Source organism: Anolis sagrei, chromosome 12, assembly GCF_037176765.1.
Source record: "Anolis sagrei isolate rAnoSag1 chromosome 12, rAnoSag1.mat, whole genome shotgun sequence".
Classification (NCBI taxonomy): Eukaryota; Metazoa; Chordata; class Lepidosauria; order Squamata; family Dactyloidae; genus Anolis; species Anolis sagrei.
Genome location: NC_090032.1, coordinates 14671705 through 14694189, shown reverse-complemented (window position 1 = coordinate 14694189; position 22485 = coordinate 14671705). Strand labels below are relative to the sequence as shown.

The following is a 22485-nucleotide window of genomic DNA, read 5'->3' as shown; positions in this document are numbered from 1 at the left end:
ACATATTTGTGTTTATATGTGTACAGGCATATTGTGTATATGTGTGTATATATATGTGTGTATATATGTGTGTATATATTTGCGTATTTGTGTGTTTATATGTATACATGCATATTGTGTATATGTATGTGCTTGTCTATATGCATTTTTGTGTGTATATATGTATGTATGTGGATATGTCTATGTGGATGCATGTATATATATGTGTATATATGTGTATGTATGTGTGTATATGTGTGTGTTTGTCCTTATATATATACATGTGTATGTATGAATATGTGCATATGTTTATGAGTGTATGCATATATGGTGTATATATTTGTGTATTTTTGTGTTTATATGTACATGCATATTGTGTATATGTGTGTATATATTTGTGTATATATGTGTTTGCTTTTATATATATGTGTGTGTGTAGGTATATATATATATGTGTATGTATTTGTGTTTATATGTGTACAGACATATTGCGTATATCTGTGTGTGTATATATATGTGTGTATATATTAGTGTGTTTATATATATACATGCATATAGTGTATATGTATGTGCTTGTCTATATGCATTTTTGTGTGTATATATGTATGTATGTGGATATGTATATGTGTCTGCATGTATATATATGTCTGTGTGAATATATTTGTGTATTTGTGTGTTTATATGTATACATGCATATTGTGTATATGTATGCTTGTCTGTATGCATTTTTGTGTGTATATATGTATGTATGTGGATATGTATATGTGTCTGCATGTATATATATATGTCTATGTGTGTATGTGTGTGTGTATGTATGTATGTATGTATGTATATATGGTGTATTTTTTGGGTTTTTAAGTCTGTTCTGCTGGGGTTTTGTATGTGTGTGTGTGTGTTTATGGGTGATGGACATTTGTTGGACTGTTAGGTGTGTTGTGTCCAAATTTCGTGTCAATTCGTCCAGTGGTTTTTGAGTTCTGTTAATCCCACAAACGAACATTACATTTTTATTTAAGCAGATTACAACTCCCACTTGTGCTCCAATTCTGGGCTCCACAATTGAAGAGACTCAATGCTAAGGGAGTTGTAGTTTGATGAGCCACCATCTCTCTTTGGCAGAGAAAGCTGAGGACCTTGAGAAAGCTACAACTTCATATTTCCATAGCACTGAACTATGGCAGTTAAAGTGGTAACAAACTGCATTGTTTCCACAGTGCAGATACCCCCTAAAATATGGATCAGCATTTTAACAGCTGAACAGAGAAAAGTGGATGGGTAAAGCATGTAGAACTGAAAATTTACAGTATAGATACCCCCTAGTGGCACAGTGGGCTAAACCACTGAGATGCTGAACTTGCTTATTTGGGGAAAATAGACCTTTATATTTGGGAGCTGTAGTTGCTGGGATTTATAGTTCACCTACACTCAAAGAGCATTCTGAACTCCACCACAAATGGAATTGAACCAAGCTTGGCACACAGAACTCCCACGACCAACAGAAAATACTGGAAGGGTTTGGTGGGCATTGACCTTGAGTTTTGGAGTTGTAGTTCACCTACATCCAGAGAATACTGTGGAGTCAAACAATGATGGATCTGGACCAAACTAGGCATGAATCCCCAATATGGCCAAATATGAATACTGGTGTAGTTTGGGAAGAATAGACCTTTAAATTTGGGAGCTGTAGTTGCTGGGATGTATAGTTCATCTACAATCAAAGAGCATTCCGAACCCCAAACTTCCTACACAGAATCCACATGACCAAAATAAAAAATTGTGTTTTCTGATGGTCCTTGGCGACCCCTCTGACACCATATCGTGACCGCCCCCCAGGGGTCCCAACCCCCAGTTTGAGAAACACTGTACTACAGTATTTTCCAAAATGGAAGAGAACAGCCTTGGCTCAGCTAACCAATACAATCTCCATAAAAAGGTAAAGGTAGTCCCCTGACACTAAGTCCAGTCATGTCTGACTCTAGGGTGTGATGCTCATCTCCATTTCTAAGCCGAAGAGCCGGCGTTGTCCATAGACACTGCCAAGGTCATGTGGCCAGCATGACTGCATGGAGCGCCGTATCCATATCCCTATCTCCATATCCAGCGTTTATATAGTGACAATTTCAGGACTGATTCCAAAACTAACTCACCATTCCAGGGAGGAGGAACCCACTTCTCTGTGTCTTTGCTGGGGTACATGACCGCTCCTCCATATTGTTTGGCATACTCCACGTCCGGTTGCCACTGCTTTCCTCTGAAGAAAAGAAAGTAAAGGCCAGTGAGGAGCGAATGACCAAGCAACATTCTCACAGGAGCAACATTCACACTTGTCTCAAGCAGACAAAAGTCCTTTCTCCCACCCTCGACATTATTCCACAGATATATAAACCCCACTTGCCTAGTTTCCAACAGACACCTCAACCTCTGAGGATGCCTGCTATAGATGTGGGAGAAACGTCAGGAGAGAATGCTTCTGGAACATGGCCTTAGAGCCTGGGAAACTCACAGCAACTAGTTTGAAATGATGTTATAAAGAGTAGGGGAAAAGTTTTCTGCTGCTCCAGAGACAAGGACACGAAGTAATGGATTCAAATGGGAGGAAAAGAGATTCCACCTAACCATTAGAATCCTAGAGTTGGAAGAGACCTCATGGGTCATCCAGTCCAACCCCATTCTACCAAGAAGCAGGAAAATTGCATTCAAAGCACCCCTGACAGATGGCCATCCAGGCTCTGTTAAAAAGCTTCCAACGAAAGAGCCTTTAAAAGCTTCCACACTCTGGGGCAGAGAGTTCCACTGCTGAACAGCTCTCAAAGTCAGAAAGTTCTTCCTAAGAGAACAGAGAGGAAACAACAGAGAGGAAACAACCAGGCACAGATTAACACCTCCCAGCAGGAGATTTTCCCAGGCTCAGACAGGCCTTCAAATGCTAAACATTCACACCTAACTGCAGCAGGGAAGAGCTCCTTGCCCCACCCCAGCCATTCCACAGATATATAAACCCATTGTCCTAATCCCAACAGACCTCACTACCTCTGAGGATGCTTGCCATAGATGCAGGCGAAACGTCAGGAGAAATGCCTCTAGAACATGGCTCTATAGCCCGAAAAAACCCACAAGAACCTAGTTCTTCCTAATGTTCAGATGGAATCTCCTTTCTAGTTATTTATATATAGCTATCTATATAAATAAAAATGTAACGTCCGTTTGTGAGATTAACATAAATCAAAAACCACTGAACAAATTGCTGCCAAATTTGGCCACAAGTCACCTACTAACCCAAGGAGTGCCCACTACTCAAAAAAAATTGATTTTGTCATTTGGGAGTTGTAGTTGCTGGGATTTATAGTTCACCTACAATCAAAGAGCATTCTGAACTACACCAATGATGGAATTGGACCAAAATTGGCACACAGGACTCCCATGACCAACAGAAAACACTAGAAGGGTTTGGTAGGCATTGACCTTGAGTTTGGGAGTTGTAGTTCACCTACATCCAGAGAGCACTGTGGACTCAAACAATGATAGATGGACCGTTGGGCCGTTATTTCAGTAGATCTGCACGTGGACATTCAACCTTTGGATAGCTCCATCCCACAATATATACAGAGCACGTATTTTGGTTATGTAATCTGTATAAATGTCCATTTTCCACCTAGATTATCAAAAAATGGAGACCCTAATAATGTCTGGTTTAGACTATCTGAAACCCTCACCTGTTTGGAATGCCAATACCCCTCCACAAAGCTCCTCTTGTGTGGAGATTTTAATGCTAGAATTGGGATGGGTGTTAAACAGGTGGAAGGCACTAACTTCGGACAAGATGACCAGGTTACATCTGCTGACAGAGTCTCTCAAGACACAATCAGAAACAAGGCCGATCTGAGTTTCTTAGAGATGCTCTCCTTGCATCAATTGCACTGCCTTAATGGGACACAGTGCGACATAACACAAGGTGCCTATACTTATGTTACCAATAGTACTATTGATTATATGGCAGTTTCTGCCAACCTGTTACCTGATATCCAAAGCTCACTGTGGACTCAAACAATGATGGATCTGGACCAAACTTGGCACGAATATTCCATATGCCTAAATATGAACACAGATGGAATTTGGAGGAAATAGATCTTGACATTTGGGAGTTGTTGTTACTGGGATTTATAGTTCACCTACAGTCAAAGAGCATTCTGAACCCCACCAACGACAGAATTGGGGCAAACTTCCCACACAGAACCCCCATGACCAACAGAAAATACTTAAGCCCATCCAGTTCAACTCTCTTCACCAGGGCAAGAAAAGGTAATCAAAGCCCTCCTGACAAAGAGCCATCCAGCTATAGATATAGATAGATAGATAAACACAGATATATATATCACCTCTCAACAGAACATTTTCCCAGGCTCAGCCAAGCCTTCAAATGCTAATGAAGGTGGTCAGCTGAAACATTCACACCTAGCTTCAGCAGAGAGCTCTTTGCCCCACCCCAGCCATTCCACAGATATATAAACCCATTTTCCTATTTCCAACAGACCTCACTACCTCTGAGGAAGCTTGCCATAGATGCGGGCGAAACGTCAGGAGAAAAATTGCCTCCAGAACATGGCCATATAGCCCAAAAAAACCTACAAGAACCTAGATATATATAGTATTATAGGTATGAAAGGGACCCTTAAAGGAGGACAATGTATATCCAGAGCAGGCAAACCAGACACTCTCCACATCAACACTGACTAAGAAACAACAAGAAATACTGTTTACCCACAAGCATAAAAACATTACAGATATTAGAAACCAACACTTTCTCGGTTGTTGTAGGTTTTTTCGGGCTATATGGCCATGGTCTAGGGGCATTGTCTCCTGACGTTTTGCCTGCATCTATGGCAAGCATCCTTAGAGGTAGTGAGGTCTGTTGGAAGTAGGAACAATGGGTTTATATATCTGTGGAATGACCAGGGTGGGACAAAGGACTCTTGTCTGCTGGAGCTAGGTGTGAATGTTTCAACTGACCACCTTGATTAGCATTTGATGGCCTGACTGTGCCTGGAGCAAACCTTTGTTGAGAGGTGATTAGATGTCCTTGTTTGTTTCCTCTCTGTTGTTGTGCTGTTGTAATTTTAGAGTTTTTTTTTTAATACTGGTAGCTAGATTTTGTTCATTTTCATGGTTTACTCCTTTCTGTTGAAACTGTCCACATGCTTGTGGATTTCAATGGCTTCACTTTCTCATTACTTTATTTTTCAGATCAGCAGACTGGGCCATAGCAACGCGTGGCAGGGGACAGCTAGTGTGTGCGTGTGCGTACACACATCTATACAGTATCATTATACATAGTCATGCTGCAAGTCGTCTCTGGTTGCTTCTGGATCGAGAGAATCGGCCGTCTAAAAGACGTTGCCCAGGGGACGCCCGGATGTCTTGCAATCCTGCGAGGAGGCTTCTCTCATGTCCCAGAAGGGACAGAGAGTTTCATCTATGCTGATGATCGTGCCATTACTGCTCAAGCAGGGAGCTTTGAGATGGTAGAACAGAAGCTTTCCAAAGCTCTAGGTGCTCTTACTGCCTATTACAGGGAAAACCAACTGAACCCTAATCCATCTAAAACACAGATATGCGCCTTTCACCTTAAGAACAGACAAGCATCCCGAGCTCTGAGGATTACCTGGGAAGGAATCCCACTGGAGCATTGCAGCGCACCCAAATACCTGGGAGTCACTCTGGACCGTGCTCTTACCTACAAGAAGCACTGCCTGAACATCAAGCAAAAAGTGGGCGCTAGAAACAACATCATACGAAAGCTGACTGGCACAACCTGGGGATCACAACCAGACACAGTGAAGACATCTGCCCTTGCGCTATGCTACTCTGCTGCTGAGTACGCATGCCCAGTGTGGAACACATCTCACCACACTAAAACAGTAGATGTGGCTCTTAATGAGACGTGCCGCATTATCACGGGGTGTCTGCGCCCCACACCACTGGAGAAATTACACTGCTTAGCCGGTATTGCACCACCTGACATCCGCCGGGAAGTAGCAGCCAATAGTGAAAGGACCAAGGCAGAGACATCTCCAGCTCATCCCCTATTTGGGTATCAGCCAGCACGCCAACGACTTAAATCTAGACATAGTTTTCTTAGATCTACAGAGACACTCGCTGGAACACCCCAGCAAGCGAGAGTCCAAAAGTGGCAGGCCCAAACCAATGGCTGATACCAAATGAGAGACTCCCCCCTGGGCACTCAGAAGACTGGGCGACTTGGAAGGCGCTGAACAGACTGTGCTCTGGCACCACGAGATGCAGAGCCAGTCTTAAGAAATGGGGCTACAGGGTGGAATCCTCGGCATGCGAGTGCGGAGAAGAGCAAACCACTGACCACCTGCTGCAATGCACCCTGAGACCTGCCACATGCACGATGGAGGACCTTCTTGCGGCAACACCAGAGGCACTCCAAGTGGCCAGATACTGGTCAAAGGACATTTAATCAGCTACCAAGTTTGCAAAATCTGTGTGGGTTTTTTTTCCTTTTCCTTTTTAATCTGTGTGTTTGTTTTGCTCTGTTAGAATTGTGATACAATGGTTGCTGATGACACGATAAATAAATATCTAGTCATATTTGATGACGGTGGTGGTGGTAATGGAGTCTCCTTCTCTAAAGGTTTCTAAGCAGAGGCTGGATGGCCATCTGTCGGGAGTGCTTGGATTGTGCCTTCCTGCCTGGCAGATGGGGGTTAGACTGGATGGCCTTTGGAGGTCCCTTCCAACTCTAGATTAAGCCCTATTGGGAGAGGATTCGCGAGCAGACACAGCACCTCCATAGAGAAGAGGTTGCAGTAAGACTGGGAGCCTGAGCATACCTGCTGGGCGCCGCCCCCAGCGCCATCCCTTGCAGCCATGACCCTGAAGGTGTCCGCAGCCTTCCTAGGCACCTCAGCGCCGCCATCTTGCTTTTACGGCTGGACGTCGATTCTGCGCATGCTCCCTTTTGCCCTTCCGCGCACAGAAGCCGCCATTGCTAGTGTGGGCAAGGCCAAACCATAAGGGCTCCACTACAGCGGTTGAGACTCTATGGCCATTCGTTCTGTCGGAAGTGACGTTACTGCCTAGGAAAAAGGAAACCATTTCCGTTTTCTTCCTGTTGTCTGGAGCGAGAAGTCCTGACCTTTTTTTGGAGGACGCTGGGCGGGTGGGTAAACTGCGATGGTGTTGGACTACAACTCCCATCCATCATGAGAGCTGTAGTTCCTTAATATCTGTATAGTCATAGGTTCCTATAGATCTTTTACATGCTGCTGTTGGTAAGGCTGGTAAGAGGAGGGCGACTAGGAAGAACTTCCTGACTGTGAGAGCAGTTCAGCAGTGGAACTCTCTGCCCCAGAGTGAGGTGGAGGCTCCTTCTTTGGAAGCTTTTAAGCAGAGGCTGGATGGCCATCTGTCAGGGGTGATTTGAATGCAATATTCCTGCTTCTTGGCAGGGGTTGGACTGGATGGCCCATGAGGTCTCTTCCAACTCTTTGATTCTTTGATTCTATGACTAAAATGATCAAGGGTCTGGAGAACAAGCCCTATGAGGAGCGGCTTAAAGAGCTGGGCATGTTTAGCCTGAAGAAGAGAAGGCTGAGAGGAGACATGATAGCCATGTATAAATATGTGAGGGGAAGTCATAGGGAGGAGGGAGCAAGCTTATTTTATTTATTTATTTATTTACGACATTTATATGCCACCCTTCTCACCCCGAAGGGGACTCAGAGCGGCTTACACGGTATATATACATACAATATATTATATTATTAGCATAGTACAATATAAGTTTTAAATATTACTGTATTGTACTATACCAATTATATTGTAATAATATTAGTAATATTACATGTAATATAAATATATAATTACAATATGTTATTATTAGTATTATATTGCATTACATTATAATATTATAAATATTATATGTTTATACAATATATATTATATTATATTAAATTATTAGAATAGCACAGGAGACAAGGTGGAACTGTCCCGTGGCCCCCGCTCTCTTCACTCCGGCCCAGAGCGACAGTTGGTGCTGGGGGGAGGGGTCTCCAGCTGATGGCATATGCAGGAGAGAAGATGGTGCTGTCCCCTGGCCTCTCCTGTCTGTCTTCTGCTTCCTTGGAGACTAGGACGCGGAACAATGGCTTCAAACTACAAGAAAGGAGATTCCAACTGAACATTAGGAAGAACTTTATGACTGTGAGAGCCGTTCAGCAGTGGAACTCTCTGCCTCGGAGTGTGGTGGAGGCTCCTTCTTTGGAAGCTTTTAAACAGAGGCTGGATGGTCATCTGTTGAGGGTTATTGAATGCAATTTTCCTGTTTCTTGGCAGAATGGGGTTGGACTTAAGGAGCTGGGCATGTTTAGCCTGAAGAAGAGAAGGCTGAGAGGAGACATGATGGCCATGTATAAATATGTGAGAGGAAGTCACAGGGAGGAGGGAGAAAGCTTGTTTTCTGCTGCCCTGGAGACTTTTAAGCAGAGGCTGGGTGGCCATCTGTTGGGGGTGCTTTGAATGCGATTTTCCTGCTTCTTGCCAGAATGAGGTTGGAATGGATGACCCAGGAGGTCTCTTCCAACTCTAGGATTCTATTATTCTAATAGAAGGGGATTTGGGGATAATCTGTTCCCCCCGGGTCTGTGTTGGGCAGGAACCAGGCCACAGGTTCTATCTATCTGTTAGTCATAGAATCCTAGAGTTGGAAGAGACCTCATGGGCCATCCAGGCCAACCCCCTGCCAAGAAGCAGGAATATTGCATTCAAAGCACCCCTGACAGATGGCCATCTAGCCTCTGTTTAAAAACTTCCAAAGAAGGAGCCTCCACCACACTCTGAGACAGAGAGTTCCACTGCTGAACGGTTCTCACACTCAGGAAGTTATTCCTAATGTTCAGATGGAATCTCCTTTCTTGTAGTTTGAAGCCATTGTTCCATTGCATCCTAGTCTCCATGGCATCAGAAAACAAGCTTGCTCTCTCCTCCCTGTGACTTCCTCTCACGTATTTATACATGGCTATTATGTCTCCTCTCAGCCTTGAGAATGCTCTTTGATTGTAAATGAACTATAAATCCCAGCAACTACAACTCCCAAAAGACAAAATCATTTTTTGAGTGAAGGACATACATTGGGTTGTTAGGTGTCTTGTGTCCAAATTTGGTGTCAATTCGTCCAGTGGTTTTTGAGTTCTGTTAATGAGTGACTCTGCCCTTGTGACTTGGGTCATGTAGAAACAATAGAACATGTGCTCCTTCAGTGCCCGTTCTACAGGGATATCCGTGCCAGGCTTATCTTGCCTGTCACTCATTCTCAAGGGTTTGCCAGTTCAACTGTTTTGCTCATTCCTTTTTGTACTTTTTCAGAGCAACCTGCCAAGATGGGTGGCCATTTTGGGAACCTGGAACGGATGCGGCACGTGATCACTTACAGCTTGTCTCCCTTTGAGCAGAGGGCTTTCCCCAACTACTTCTCAAAAGGGATTCTCAACGTCTGGAGGCGATTCAGCTCCCAGGTCTTGCGTGTGGCTCCTCGTAAGTGAAAAACATTGGCTCGCTTCTTCCATTTGTTGCACAGCTCTTTGTGCAAATGTTAATTTCCATTGAAATTTCTCCTCCTCCCAGCAAAAAACAAACAAACAAAATACCTCAGAACAAAAAGCACATTGGTTCTATATCTATATAAATAAAAATGTAATATTCGTTTGTGGTATTAACAGAACTCAAAAACCACTGGACAAATTGACATGAAATTTGGACACTAAACCCCTAACAGACCAACGAGTGACCATCACTCCTAAAATCCCCCCAAAAAACAGCAGAAAGGACTTTAAAACCCTATAATGCTAAATGACAAAAAGCTAAATGATGAAAAAAGGGAAGGAAGAGGGAGGGAAGGAAGGAGGGGAGAAAGAAAGAGAGAGAGAGAAGGAGGGAGGGAAAAAAAGAAGGAAAAAGAGAAGGAAGCATAGAAGCAAAGAGTAAAGGAAGGAGAGAAAGAGGTAGAGAGGAAGAAAGGTAGAAAGAAAGAAGAAAGAAGAGGAGAAAGTGGGAGGGCAAGAAAAAGGAAAAGAGAGAAGGAAGCATGGAAACAAAGAGCAAAGGAAGGAAGGAAAGAAAAGTAGGAAAAGAAAAAGGAGGGAAAGGAAGGAAAGAGATAGAGAAGGAAGAAGAGAAAAAAGAGAGAGAAGGAGGGGGAAAGAGAGAAGGAAAGAGAGAAGGAAACATGGAAGCAAAGAGTGAAGGAAGGAGAGAAAGAAGTAGAGGGGAAGGTAGAAAAAAGAAAGAAGAGGAGAAAGTGGGAGGGCAAGAAAGAAGAAAAGAGAGAAGGAAGAATGGAAGCAAAGAGCAAAGGAAGGAAGGAGAGAAAGAAGTAGGAAAAGAAAAAGGAGGGAAAGGAAGGAAAGAGGTAGAGAAGGAAGGAGAGAAAGAAAGAGAGAGAAGGAGGGAGGGAAAGAATGAAAGAAGGAAAGAGAGAAGGAAGCATGGAAGCAAAGAGTGAAGGAAGGAGAGACAAGTAGAGAGGAAGAAAGAAAAAAGAAAGAAGATGAGAAAGTGGGAGGGCAAGAAAGAAGAAAAGAGAGAAGGAAGCATGGAAGCAAAGAGCAAAGGAAGGAAGGAGAGAAAGAAGTAGGAAAAGAAAAAGGAGGGAAAGGAAGGAAAGAGAGAAGGAAGGAAGGAGAAAGAAAGAGAGAGAGAGAAGGAGGGAGGGAAAGAAAGAAGGAAAAAGAGAAGGAAGCATGGAAGCAAAGAGTGAAGGAAGGAGAGAAAGAGGTAGAGAGGAAGAGAGGTAGAAAGAAAAAAGAAAGAAGATGAGAAAGTGGGAGGGCAAGAAAGAAGAAAAGAGAGAAGGAAGCATGGAAGCAAAGAGCAAAGGAAGGAAGGAGAGAAAGAAGTAGGAAAAGAAAAAGGAGGGAAAGGAAGGAAAGAGGTAGAGAAGGGAGGAAGGAGAAAGAAAGAGAGAGAGAAGGAGGGAGGGAGGGAAAGAAAGAAAGAAGGAAAGAGAGAAGGAAGCATGGAGGCAAAGAGTGAAGGAAGGAGAGAAAGAGGGAGAGAGGAAGAAAGGTAGAAAGAAAATAGAAGAGAAAGTGGGAGGGCAAGAAAGAAGAAAAGAGAGAAGGAAGCATGGAAGCAACAAGCAAAGGAAGGAAGGAGAGAAATAAGTAGGAAAAGAAAAAGGAAGGAAAGAGGTAGAGAAGGAAGGAAGGAGAGAAAGAGGGATGAAAGGAAAGAGAGAAGGAAGGATGGAAGCAAAAAGTGAAGGAAGGAGAAAAGAGGTAGAGAAGGAAGAAAGGAGAGAAGAAAAGGGAAGGAAGGAAGGAAAGAAGGGGAGAAAGATGGAGGAAAGGTTGGCCACAGCAACGCGTGGTTGAAATTTCCCCTCCTCCCAGCAAAAAACAAACAAACAAAATACCTCAGAATGAAAAGCACATTGGTTCTATATCTATATAAATAAAAATGTAATGTTAGTTTGTGGGATTAACATAACTCAAAAACCACTGGATGAATTGACATGAAATTTGGACACTATACCCCTAACAGACCAACAAGTGACCATCACTACTAAAATCCCCCCAAAAAACAGCAGGAAGGACTTTAAAACCCCATAAAGCTAAATGACAAAAAGCTAAATGATGAAAATAGGGAAGGAAGAGGGAGGGCAGGAAGGAAGGGGAGAAAGAAAGAGAGAGAGAAGGAGGGAGGGAGGGAAAGAAAGAAGGAAAGAGAGAAGGAAGCATGGAAGCAAAGAGAGAAGGAAGGAGAGAGGTAGAGAGGAATAAAGGTAGAAAGAAAAAGAAAATGGGAGGGCAAGAAAGAAGAAAAGAGAGAAGGAAGCATGGAAGCAAAGAGCAATGGAAGGAAGGAGAGAAAGAAATAGGAAAAGAAAAAGGGGGAAAAGAAGGAAAGAGATAGAGAAGGAAGGAAGGAGAGAAAGAAAGACAGAGAGAAGGAGGGAGGGAAAGAAGGAAAGAGAGAAGGAAGCATGGAAGCAAAGAGTGAAGGAAGGAGAGAAAGAGGCAGAGAGACTATATAGAATCAAAACAAGAATTTATTTACTGATAAGAGTTGTATACCTTCTGTCCTCCTCAGTCTCACTACAAAGTCTTTGTGAGGAGAGGTAAATAATAATAATAATAATACTAATAATAATAATAATAATAATAATAATAGACTTTATTTATACCCCGCCACCATCTTCCCGATGGGGACTCAGAGAAACATGGGGAAACTTACAAGCCCAAACAACATATTATATCAAAATAAAACCAAAACATAAACAACATCATCAAAATTACATGAAAAAAATACAATAACAAAATAACATTACAATAAAGTCTTTGAGAGACAGACACAGCTCACGAACTGAGGCTCTTGAATCTTTATTTATTATTATTGTCTCTTTCTTGTATGGTGTTCAGCTGTCTCTAAGATGGTCTCAATATTTAACTCTGACGGAACTTGAATACAACTCATACAGTTCTGACTGGACGTGCTATTTGTTGGCCTTCCAGCCTTTCTCTCATCACCTTTCAGTCACAAAAAGGCCGACTCTTCCAAGAACCTGAAGTGCCTTGCCTGAGGCTCTACTCCAGAGGTCTAGACTGACCCCCAGAAACTGCATAAAATATTAATCCCCCTAACTAAGAAGGGCTTAACTAGGGGTAAACAGTGAGGGTCTTCATGGGGCACGATAGAAATCCTGCAGCACGTTTTGCTTTAGATTTTCAAGGAATATCAACTAATTCAACATACTGTATATACTTGTGTATAAGCCTAATTTTTCAGCCCTTTTTTAGGCTGAAAAAGTCCCCCTCGGCTTATACTCAAGTCAAGGTTATTTATTATTTTACGCTGTTGTTGTTATTATTATTATTATCATTATTTTCATTTTATTTATTATTTTATTCTATTTATCATTATTACATTTATCATTTTACTCTATTATTATACATTTATTATTTTACTGTATTGTTGTTTACTGTATAATTGTTGTTATTGCTACATTCATTATTTTACTCTTTTTATTATTGTTGTTATTACATTTATTATATTACTCTATTATTATTATTGGAAGGATGCGTAAGCACATTTACATTGATGAAGGTAAATAATCATTTATTCAAAGTTGGACAGTCTTATCTTAAATTACCATTTTTGTAAATACTTAAAAATATATAACCTATTGATTCCTCAATGAATGTAATTTAATTGGTATCTATTTTTATTTTGCAATTTACCCGTAGTGGCTGCATTTCCCTCCCTCGGCTTGTACTCGAGTCAATCCGTTGTCTCCGTTTTTTTTTGTGGTAAAATTAGGTGCCTCGGGTTATATTCGTGTTGGTTTATACTCAAGTATATACGGTAGTTCGTGGCAGCCACAAAAATGAAGTTTCTGAAGGATACCAACTACTTTCAATTAAGGATCACACAGTTACACAGGAAACAACACTTTCCAACCAGGAACACATTTTTTAATTTAGGTTTTGTTGATAGTATTATTATTGTTGATAGTATTATCCTTCTGGGTCGTCTCTCTGGGATGGGTCTCGGGGGCACGGTTTTGTTGTGGCTCCGATCCTTCCTGGAGGGTCAATCCCAGTTGGTGAAGCTGGGAGATGCCTGCTCGGACCCCAGGCCCTTGACCTGTGGGGTTCCGCAGGGCTCCATTCTGTCTCCCATGCTTTTTAATATCTACATGAAACTGCTGGGAGAGGTCATCCAGAGTTTTGGAGTTGGGTGCCACCTCTACGCAGATGACACACAGCTCTACTACTCATTTCCACCCAATTCCAAGGAGGTCTCTAGGGTGCTGGACAAGTGCCTGGCCACTGTGTCTATCTGGATGAGGAGGAACAAGCTGAAGATCAATCCCGACAAGACAGAGGTCCTCCTGGTCGATCGTAAACCTCACCGGGGTATAGGGTGGCTGCCTGTGTTGGACGGGGTTACACTCCCCCTGAAACCACAGGTCCGCAGTCTGGGAGTCCTCCTGGATTCATCGCTCACGTTTGAGGCTCAGGCGTCGGCGGTGTCTGGGAGGGCTTTTGCACAACTAAGACTCGTGCGCCAACTGCGACCGTCCCTCGCGAAGGCTGATCTGGCCAGGGTGGTCCATGCCTTGGTCATCTCTAGGTTGGATTACTGTAATGCGCTCTACGTGGGACTGCCCTTGAAAACGGCTTGGAAATTCCAACTTGTCCAACGAGCAGCGGCCAGGATGTTAACTGGTGCTCCCTATAGAGAGAGGTCAAGCCAGCTCCACTGGCTGCCGTTTATCTTCCGAGCCCAATTTAAGGTGCAGGTGCTTACCTACAAAGCCCTGAACGGTTTGGGACCAGCCTACCTGCGTGACCGCATCTCCATCTACGAACCCACGCATTCACTACGCTCAGGATGTTAACTGGTGCTCCATATAGAGAGAGGTCAAGCCAGCTCCACTGGCTGCCGTTTATCTTCCGAGCCCAATTTAAGGTGCAGGTGCTTACCTACAAAGCCCTGAACGGTTTGGGACCAGCCTACCTGCGTGACCGCATCTCCATCTACGAACCCATGCGTTCACTACACTCATCTGGAGAGGCCCTGCTCGTGATCCCGCCTGCGTTGCAAGCACGTTTGGTGGGGACACGAGACACGGCCTTTTCCGTGGTGGCCCCCCATCTCTGGAACACTCTCCCCAAAGATCTTAGACAGGCCCCTACATTGGCAGTCTTCAGAAAGAACTTGAAGACCTGGCTGTTCTGATGTGCCTTTCCCGATTAGGAAATCTCCAATACCAAGTCCCAGAAGCACTTTATTAGAATTTAAGACTGCCACACACTGCACACTGCACTTGCCCTACAATATCACCTGTCACATCAGCACTTTTTAATCCTGTACCCTCTACTCTGGCCCGGCCCAGTTTTATCTTGTTGATGTTTTGTTTATTGCTTGTGGTTTTGTTGTTTTAATACTGCTTTAATTGTTTTTAATTTGCTTTAAGCGTATTGTTATGTTGTGTATTGAGGCCTTGGCCTTTGTAAGCCGCATCGAGTCCTTCAGGAGATGCTAGCGGGGTACAAATAAAGTTTAATAATAATTAATAATAATAATTATAGTAGAGATAGTGTTCAATTTCGATGTCATCTGTTGCAATATTACTCATCAACGGAAGAATATGCTAATATTTTATTTATACTTGGTGAGAGTTTGGGACAACCATTGGCAGGGGGAAAATGGGATTTTAAGGAGGGATTATTATTATTTGATGGAAGGAAGTAGTTAAACAATGGTTTTAATATCGCTGTAGAGCTAATTCTTCTCACTCTGTGTTTTTATCTCCCAAAAGCATTTGTCATCGCCTACGTTGTTTATTCCTGGGGAACCCAAGAGTTTGAGCGTCTGAAAAGAAAGAACCCTGCCGATTATGAAAACGATGAGTAATTTGGTGCAAACAAAGGCAGTGCTTCTTGGCATTTAATCTTGCTTTGTTGACTTCTCTATTACAAGAATCTATAATATTTAGACTGTTCAATAAACGTCTTTCTCTTCCAGTCCTGAAAAACGATGCCTAGTCTCCTTGTCAAAGCAATGCAGAATAATTATACTTTGGAAAACCTTTGCTTTCCCAGAACATTTCTTTTATTTGTTTTGTTAAAACATGCATATTCTTCCCTTTTTTTGGTTCTGAAGGCAAGTTAATAGCAATAGCAATCAGATTTTAAAAAGCAGCCAAGCTCATTCAATAGACTGAAACTGAAAGTAAATCAGACCAATAGCAAAGGAAATAACAGTGTAAAATGTCAGATAAAATGATTGTTTGCTGAAATATCCTTGCACCGCTTTTCTTCTTTTATTGTGTGGAATAGGAACCCCTCCCTGTTATTTCCATGTCATGTTTCTACCTCTTGATATCCCATTTTCTGACAAAAGTATTTCTCAGGAGCATATCTACTTAGTTTTATTGAGATATGACTTTTCCCCTTCAAAATTTGAGAGTAATATATATCAACAGTAGGGAAAGGTAGCTGCTTTGGGTCCCTTTTTTTTAGAGAGAAAAAGTAGGGAACAAATACAAGGTATCCCCAAAGTCGCCATGCAAAGGGAAATGGTAGCTAAATGTACCCTCATTTACGAAACATTCATGACAAAATTATTCTCATATTAGTGATGATTGTTAGGATATCAGACAGTATGTATATATACGAGGGCCGGGTGTGTGTGCATCAGCCTTTATTATTTATTTACAGTATTTATATTCCACCCTGCTCATGCCGCAGGGGACTCAGGGCAGATTACAAATTTAAATGTATACATGGCAAACATTCAATGCCATAGACACACAACATATATAGACAGACAGTCAGAGGCTATTTAACATTCCAACTTTTTCTGGCCACCAGGGGAGCTGTCGCTTCACCGTCCATCCGCGACACATCAAATCATTTATTTCGGTCATTGACCAGCACAGGAAATAGAGTCACATCTGCGACACTGATGAAGTACTTCCTCATTCCCTGCATGCTTGTTGGAGATTTTTATGGCCTCGTAAATTAGTGAAATTAGCCTCCCCACATAAGTGGTACCTAAATTTTCCTATTTGACAGATGCAACTGTCTTTCGGGTTGCAATGGTCGACAACAAGCCTTGACATAGAACACATGGCCTTTAGCCACAAGCCCTACGAGGAGCGGCTTAGGGAACTGGGCATGTTTAGCCTGAAGAAGAGAAGGCTGAGAGGAGATATGATAGCCATGTATAAATATGTGAGAGGAAGCCACAGGGAGGAGGGAGCAAGCTTGTTTTCTGCTTCCTTGCAGACTAGGACACGGAACAATGGCTTCAAACTACAAGAGAGGAGATTCCATCTGAACACGAGGAAGAACTTCCTGACTGTGAGAGCCATTCGGCAGTGGAACTCTCTGCCCCGGAGTGTGGTGGAGGCTCCTTCCTTGGAAGCTTTTAAGCAGAGGCTGGATGGCCATCTGTCAGAGGTGATTTGAATGCAATATTCCTGCTTCTTGGCAGAATGGGGTTGGACTGGATGGCCCATGAGGTCTCTTCCAACTCTTTGATTCTATGATTCTAAGGAAGGACAAGATTCTGCAAGGACATATGAATAATAATAATAATAATAATAATAATAACAACACTTTATTTGTACCCCGCTACCATCTCCCCAAGGGACTCGGTGCGGCTTACATGAGGCCGAGCCCAAATACAACAATACAAGCAAAAAAACAACAATACAAATAATTAAAAAACATAGACAATAAAATATACAACATTATCAATAAGACAGCACACAATTAAAAGCATTGGGAAGGCCAAATGTAGAATTAAAATTGGAAGTGATGCTGGGACATTTATTTATTTGTTTGTTTGTTTACGACATTTATATGCTGCCCTTCTCACCCCGAAGGGGACTCAAAGTGGTTTACAAGGTATATATACATACAATATATTATATTATTAGCATAGTACAATATTGGAGCCTCTGGTGGCGCAGTGGGTTAAAGCACTGTGCCGGCAGGTCGCAGGTTCGAATCCGGGGAGAGGCGGATGAGCTCCCTCTATTAGTTCCAGCTCCTCATGCGGGGACATGAGGGAAGCCTCCCACAAGGATGATAAAACATCAAAAATCATCCAGGCATCCCCTGGGCAACATCCTTGCAGACGGCCAATTCTCTCACAACAGGAGCTGTTGCTCCTAACACGATAAAAAACAAAAAGTACAATATCAGTTTCAAATATTGCTATATTGTACTATATTGTACTACAGGGGTCCTCAGACTTTTTAAACAGAGAGCCAGGTCACAGTCCCTCAAACTGTTGGAGGGCTGGATAACAATTTGAAAAAAATATTAATAAATTCCAATGCACACTACACATATCTCATTTGTAGTGCAAAAAAACCACTTAAAACAATGGAATAATTAAAATGAAGAACAATTTTAACAATTATAAGTAATTCAGTGGGAAGTGTGGGCCTGATTTGGCTGATGAGAGTTTAAACATTCAGTAAACATTTCTAGGCTTGGGCAATCCATGGTTCTAAAGTACTTACAAAACTAAAGTTCTGGTGGTGAAAATTTCAGAACTCTAACAAAACTCTCAAAATTTCATAATAAATGGCAGTTCCTAATTGGTTCTGTCATTAAAATCACCAATAATGAAATAATAATTACATTTTGAAAGTTTTGTTAGAGTTCTGAAATTTTCACCACCAGAACTTTAGTTTTGGAAGTACTTTAGAACCATTTAGAACCATGGATTGCCCAAGCCTAATGGGCAGTAGTGCTAGGTTCTTGTATTCCAGTGGTTCTCAACCTGTGGGTCCCCAGGTGTTTTGGCCTACAACTCCCAGAAATCCCAGCCAGTTTACCAGCTGTTAGGATTTCTGGGACTTGTAGGCCAAAAACATCTGGGGACCCTAGGTTGAGAACCACTGTTGTATTCCGAACAATAGAGATGCATGGTATGTTTAGCTGCTGTGAAGACTAAATCACAGAATCATAGAATCAAAGAGTTGGAAGAGACCTCATGGGCCATCCTTTCCAATCCCCTGCCAAGAAGCAGGAATATTGCATTCAAATCACCCCTGACAGATGGCCATCCAGCCTCTGTTTCAAAGCTTCCAAAGAAGGAGCCTCCACCACACTCCGGGGCAGAGAGTTCCACTGCTGAACGGCTCTCACAGTCAGGAAGTTCTTCCTCGTGTTCAGATGGAATGACATTGCAAATCCATAGCAACACAGTTGGAGTAAAGAACCCCTACATCGTGTCCCTCGTGAAGTTATTTGGTACGCATTACAACAACATGCTGTTCCCAAAGAACTGGTCAGATGGGTCCAGATTCTGTACAGCAGTGGTTCTCAACCTGGGGGTCGGGACCCCTGCGGGGGTCGCCAGTGAGTGTGAGAGGGGTCGCCAAAGACCATAAGAAAACACAGTATTTTCTGTTGGTCATTGGGGGTTCTATGTGGGAAGTTTGGTCCAATTTAATTGTTAGTGGGGTTCAGAATGCTCTTTGAGTGTAGGTGAACTATACATCCCAGCAACTACAACTCCCAAATGTCAAGGTCTATTTTCCCCAAAGTCCACCAGTGTTCATATTTGGGCACATTGAGTATTCATGTCAAGTTTCGTCCAGATCCATCATTGTTTCAGTCCACAGTGCTTTCTGGATGTAGGTGAACTACAACTCCAAACTCAAGGTCAATGCCCACCAAACCCTTCCCGTGTTTCCTGTTGGCCATGGTAGTTTTATGTGTCAAATTGGTTCAATTCCGTCGTTGCTGGAGTTCAGAATGCAATTTGATTGTAGGTGCACTATAAATCCCAGATGACTAAATCAACCAACCAACCCCCCCCCCCCCCCAATCCAATTTTGGGTATATTGGGTATTGGGTTGTTGTAGGTTTTTCTGGGCTATATGGCCACGTTCTAGAGGCATTTTCTCCTGATGTTTCGCTTGCATCTATGGCAAGCATCCTCAGAGGTAGTGAGGTCTGTTGGAACTAGGAAAATGGGTTTATATATCTGTTGAATGACCAGGGTGGGACAAAGGACTCTTGTCTGCTGGAGCTAGGTGTGAATGTTTCGACTGACCCCCTTGATTTGCATTTAATGGCTTTTTATTGGGTAATTGTGCCAAATTTGGTCCAGTGAATGGAAATACATCCTGCTTATCAGATAATTGCATTACAATTAATAACAGGAGCAAAATTGCAGTTATGAAGTAGCAAAATAATGTTATGGTTGGGGGTCACCACAACATGAGGAAATGTATTAAGGGGTCGCAGCATTAGGAAGGTTGAGAAACACTGCTGTACAGTGATCCAAAAAGCAGGGTGCAGGCCACTGCCAGCACATCATTGGAGTTCCCCATCAACGTCAATGTGCATCTGGGCCCAGCAGCCCTCTCTCCCCTCCTTGTTGTTGTTGTAATGGATGCAGTTACTAGAGATCTGCTGAAACAAGCACCTTGGACTTTGCTGTATGCTGGCAACATAATGCTTGCTTCTCAGGTCAAGGAAGAACTTGAAAGTCAAGTCCTAGCATGGTGTGACTGGCAGGAGCAATTCGGTCATCACCTCAGACGGAATCACTGATGACCAACGAGGAGGAGACTGGTAAGATCCAGGTGGGCGGATCTCCCAAAAGTCAACACCTTACAAGTATCTCAGATCAACGACAACTTCAGATGGCAAACTTTATAACACAGTCACCAAACGGACTAATGCGGGTTAGATGAAATGATGCTTGGTAGCAGGTGTACTTTGCGACAAGAAGATGTCTGCTCACCAAAAGTCAAAAATCTATCAAACTGCCATAAGACCTGCCGCAATATATGGAGCTGAATGTTGGCTGATAACAAAGGAAGGAGAACGCTGCCTCGGTGCGATTTACGGCTGGCGTTGCAAGCTTTGACCACATCCACAACTATGGCATCTGCAGCAATTACATTCTATGAGCCTACACCAATCATGGGCCAACTTGGGTCCTCCAGGTGTTTTGGACTTGAACCCCCACAATTCCTCACAGCCTCAGGCCCCTTCTTTTAAGCGGCTGAGGGGGAAAAAAGTTGGCCCATGCCTGGCCTACACGACCATATAATGTAGCACATGAACCTATGTACAGTATTCTATAGAATCAATATATAATATTGAATTATATTCAATATATTAATAGTGAATTATTCAGGCAGTATTATATAGATCCAGTCCCTCTCCAAGGCCAGAAATACAGCTTAACGGCATAACATTAGAAAATGTTGACCATTTCTGCTACCTTGGCAGCCACCTCTCCACCAAAGTCAACATCGACACTGAAATACAACACCATGTGAGCTCTGCGAGTGCAGCATTTTTCCGAATGAAGCACAGAATGTGAACACCAGGACATCCATAGGGATGCTTGCTTATAAAGCTATTGTTCGCAGCTTGGGTGTGACCCTGGACTCATCGTTGAGCCTGGATCCCCAGGTTTCAGCGGTGACCAGGGGAGCATTTGCACAGCTCAGGCTCGTGCGCCAACTGCGCCCGTATCTCGGGAAGTCTGACTTGGCCACGGTGGTACACGCTCTGGTCACATCCCGCCTTGACTACTGCAATGCTCTCTACGTGGGGCTGCCCTTGAAGACGGCCCGGAAGCTTCAGCTGGTTCAGCGCGCGGCAGCCATGTTACTAACTGGAGCGGGATGCAGGGAGCACACAACGCCATTGTTGTCCCAGCTCCACTGGCTGCTGATCTGCTACCGGACCCAATTTAAGGTGCTGGTTTTGGCCTACAAAGCCCTAAACGGCTCCGGCCCAAAATACCTTTCGGACCGCATCTTGGCCTACAAGCCCACGAGGACCTTGAGATCGTCTGGGGAGGCCCTTCTCTCGATCCCGCCTGCCTCACAGGCACGTCTGGCAGGGACGAGAGAGAGGGCCTTCTCGGTGGTGGCCCCCCGGCTGTGGAACACTCTCCCTGCAGACATCAGACAGGCGCCCTCCCTTATGTCCTTCCGAAAAAGCCTTAAGACATGGCTGTTCGAGAAGGCATTTAATTAAGTGCTATAACAATGTGGTAAAGACGACTGGAATGGAACAAGGAATATGAGATTGGTTATGATTCTACTATGAGACGAAGCGGATTATTTAGCGTAACTTTGTAATTGTTGTATTGTTAATATGTTGTTGAAATTGCCTTTTTATAAATTGCCTTTTATATGTGTTGTACACCGCCATGAGTCGCCCTAAAGGGCTGAGAATGGCGGTTAACAAATGCATCAAATAAATAAATAAATAAATATTGTCCTCCCAACCCTGCTATACGCCTGCGAGACGTGGACTATCTGTAGATGTCACGTGCAACTCCTCGAATGCTTCCATCAGTGCTACCTCCGAAAAATCTCTTGGGAAGACAGGTGGACGTCAGCGTGCTGGAAGAAGCAAAGACCACTGGCATTGAAGTGATGGTCCTCCACCATCAACTCCGCTGGACCGGCCACGTTGTCCGGATGCCCGACCACCGTCTCCCAAAGCAGTTGCTCTACTCCGAACTCAAAAACGGAAAACGGGATCTTGGTGGGCAGGAAAAGAGATTGAAAGATGGGCTCAAAGCCAACCTTCAAAACTCTGGCATAGACAGTGAGAACTGGGAAGCCCCGGCCCTTGAGTGCTCCAGCTGGAGGTCAGCTGTGACCAGCAGTGCTGTAGAATTTGAAGAGTCACGAATGGAAGTTGTAAGAGAGAAACGTGACAAGAGGAAGGTGTGTCAAGCCAACCCTGATCGGGACCGTTTTTCATTCGGAATAGAGCAACTGCTTTGGGAGACGGTGGTCAGGTAGCCAGACAACATGGCCCGTCAGCAGAGGGGATGGCAGAGGACCATCGCTTCAATGCTGGTGGTCTTTGCTTCTTCGAGCACGCTGACATTTATCCGCTTGTCTTCCTAAGAGATTTGCAGGATTTTCCGGAGGCAGCGCTGATGGAATCGTTCCAGGAGTTACATGTGACA

At 43.4% G+C, this 22485-nt stretch overlaps 2 protein-coding genes across 2 annotated transcripts in view; one reads left to right on the top strand and one right to left on the bottom strand.

The window, feature by feature from the left end:
- NDUFS2 (NADH:ubiquinone oxidoreductase core subunit S2) overlaps nt 1-6954 on the bottom strand; it is a 36861-nt gene extending 29907 nt beyond the window's left edge. The window contains exons 1-2 of the mRNA XM_067472454.1: nt 6834-6954; nt 2127-2230 (exon numbers count right to left, since the gene is read on the bottom strand). Coding sequence (XP_067328555.1) covers nt 2127-2230; nt 6834-6919 — 190 coding nt within the window. The 5' untranslated portion in view covers nt 6920-6954. The remainder of the gene's footprint in view (nt 1-2126; nt 2231-6833) is intronic.
- Nucleotides 6955-7056: 102 nt separating this feature from the next.
- Nucleotides 7057-15541, top strand: UQCRQ (ubiquinol-cytochrome c reductase complex III subunit VII). Its single transcript, XM_060758454.2, has 3 exons — nt 7057-7162; nt 9367-9534; nt 15326-15541. Exons 2-3 carry the CDS (start codon nt 9381-9383, stop codon nt 15418-15420), a joined length of 249 nt encoding a protein of 82 aa, XP_060614437.1. The 5' UTR covers nt 7057-7162; nt 9367-9380; the 3' UTR covers nt 15421-15541.
- Nucleotides 15542-22485: the final 6944 nt, after the last annotated feature.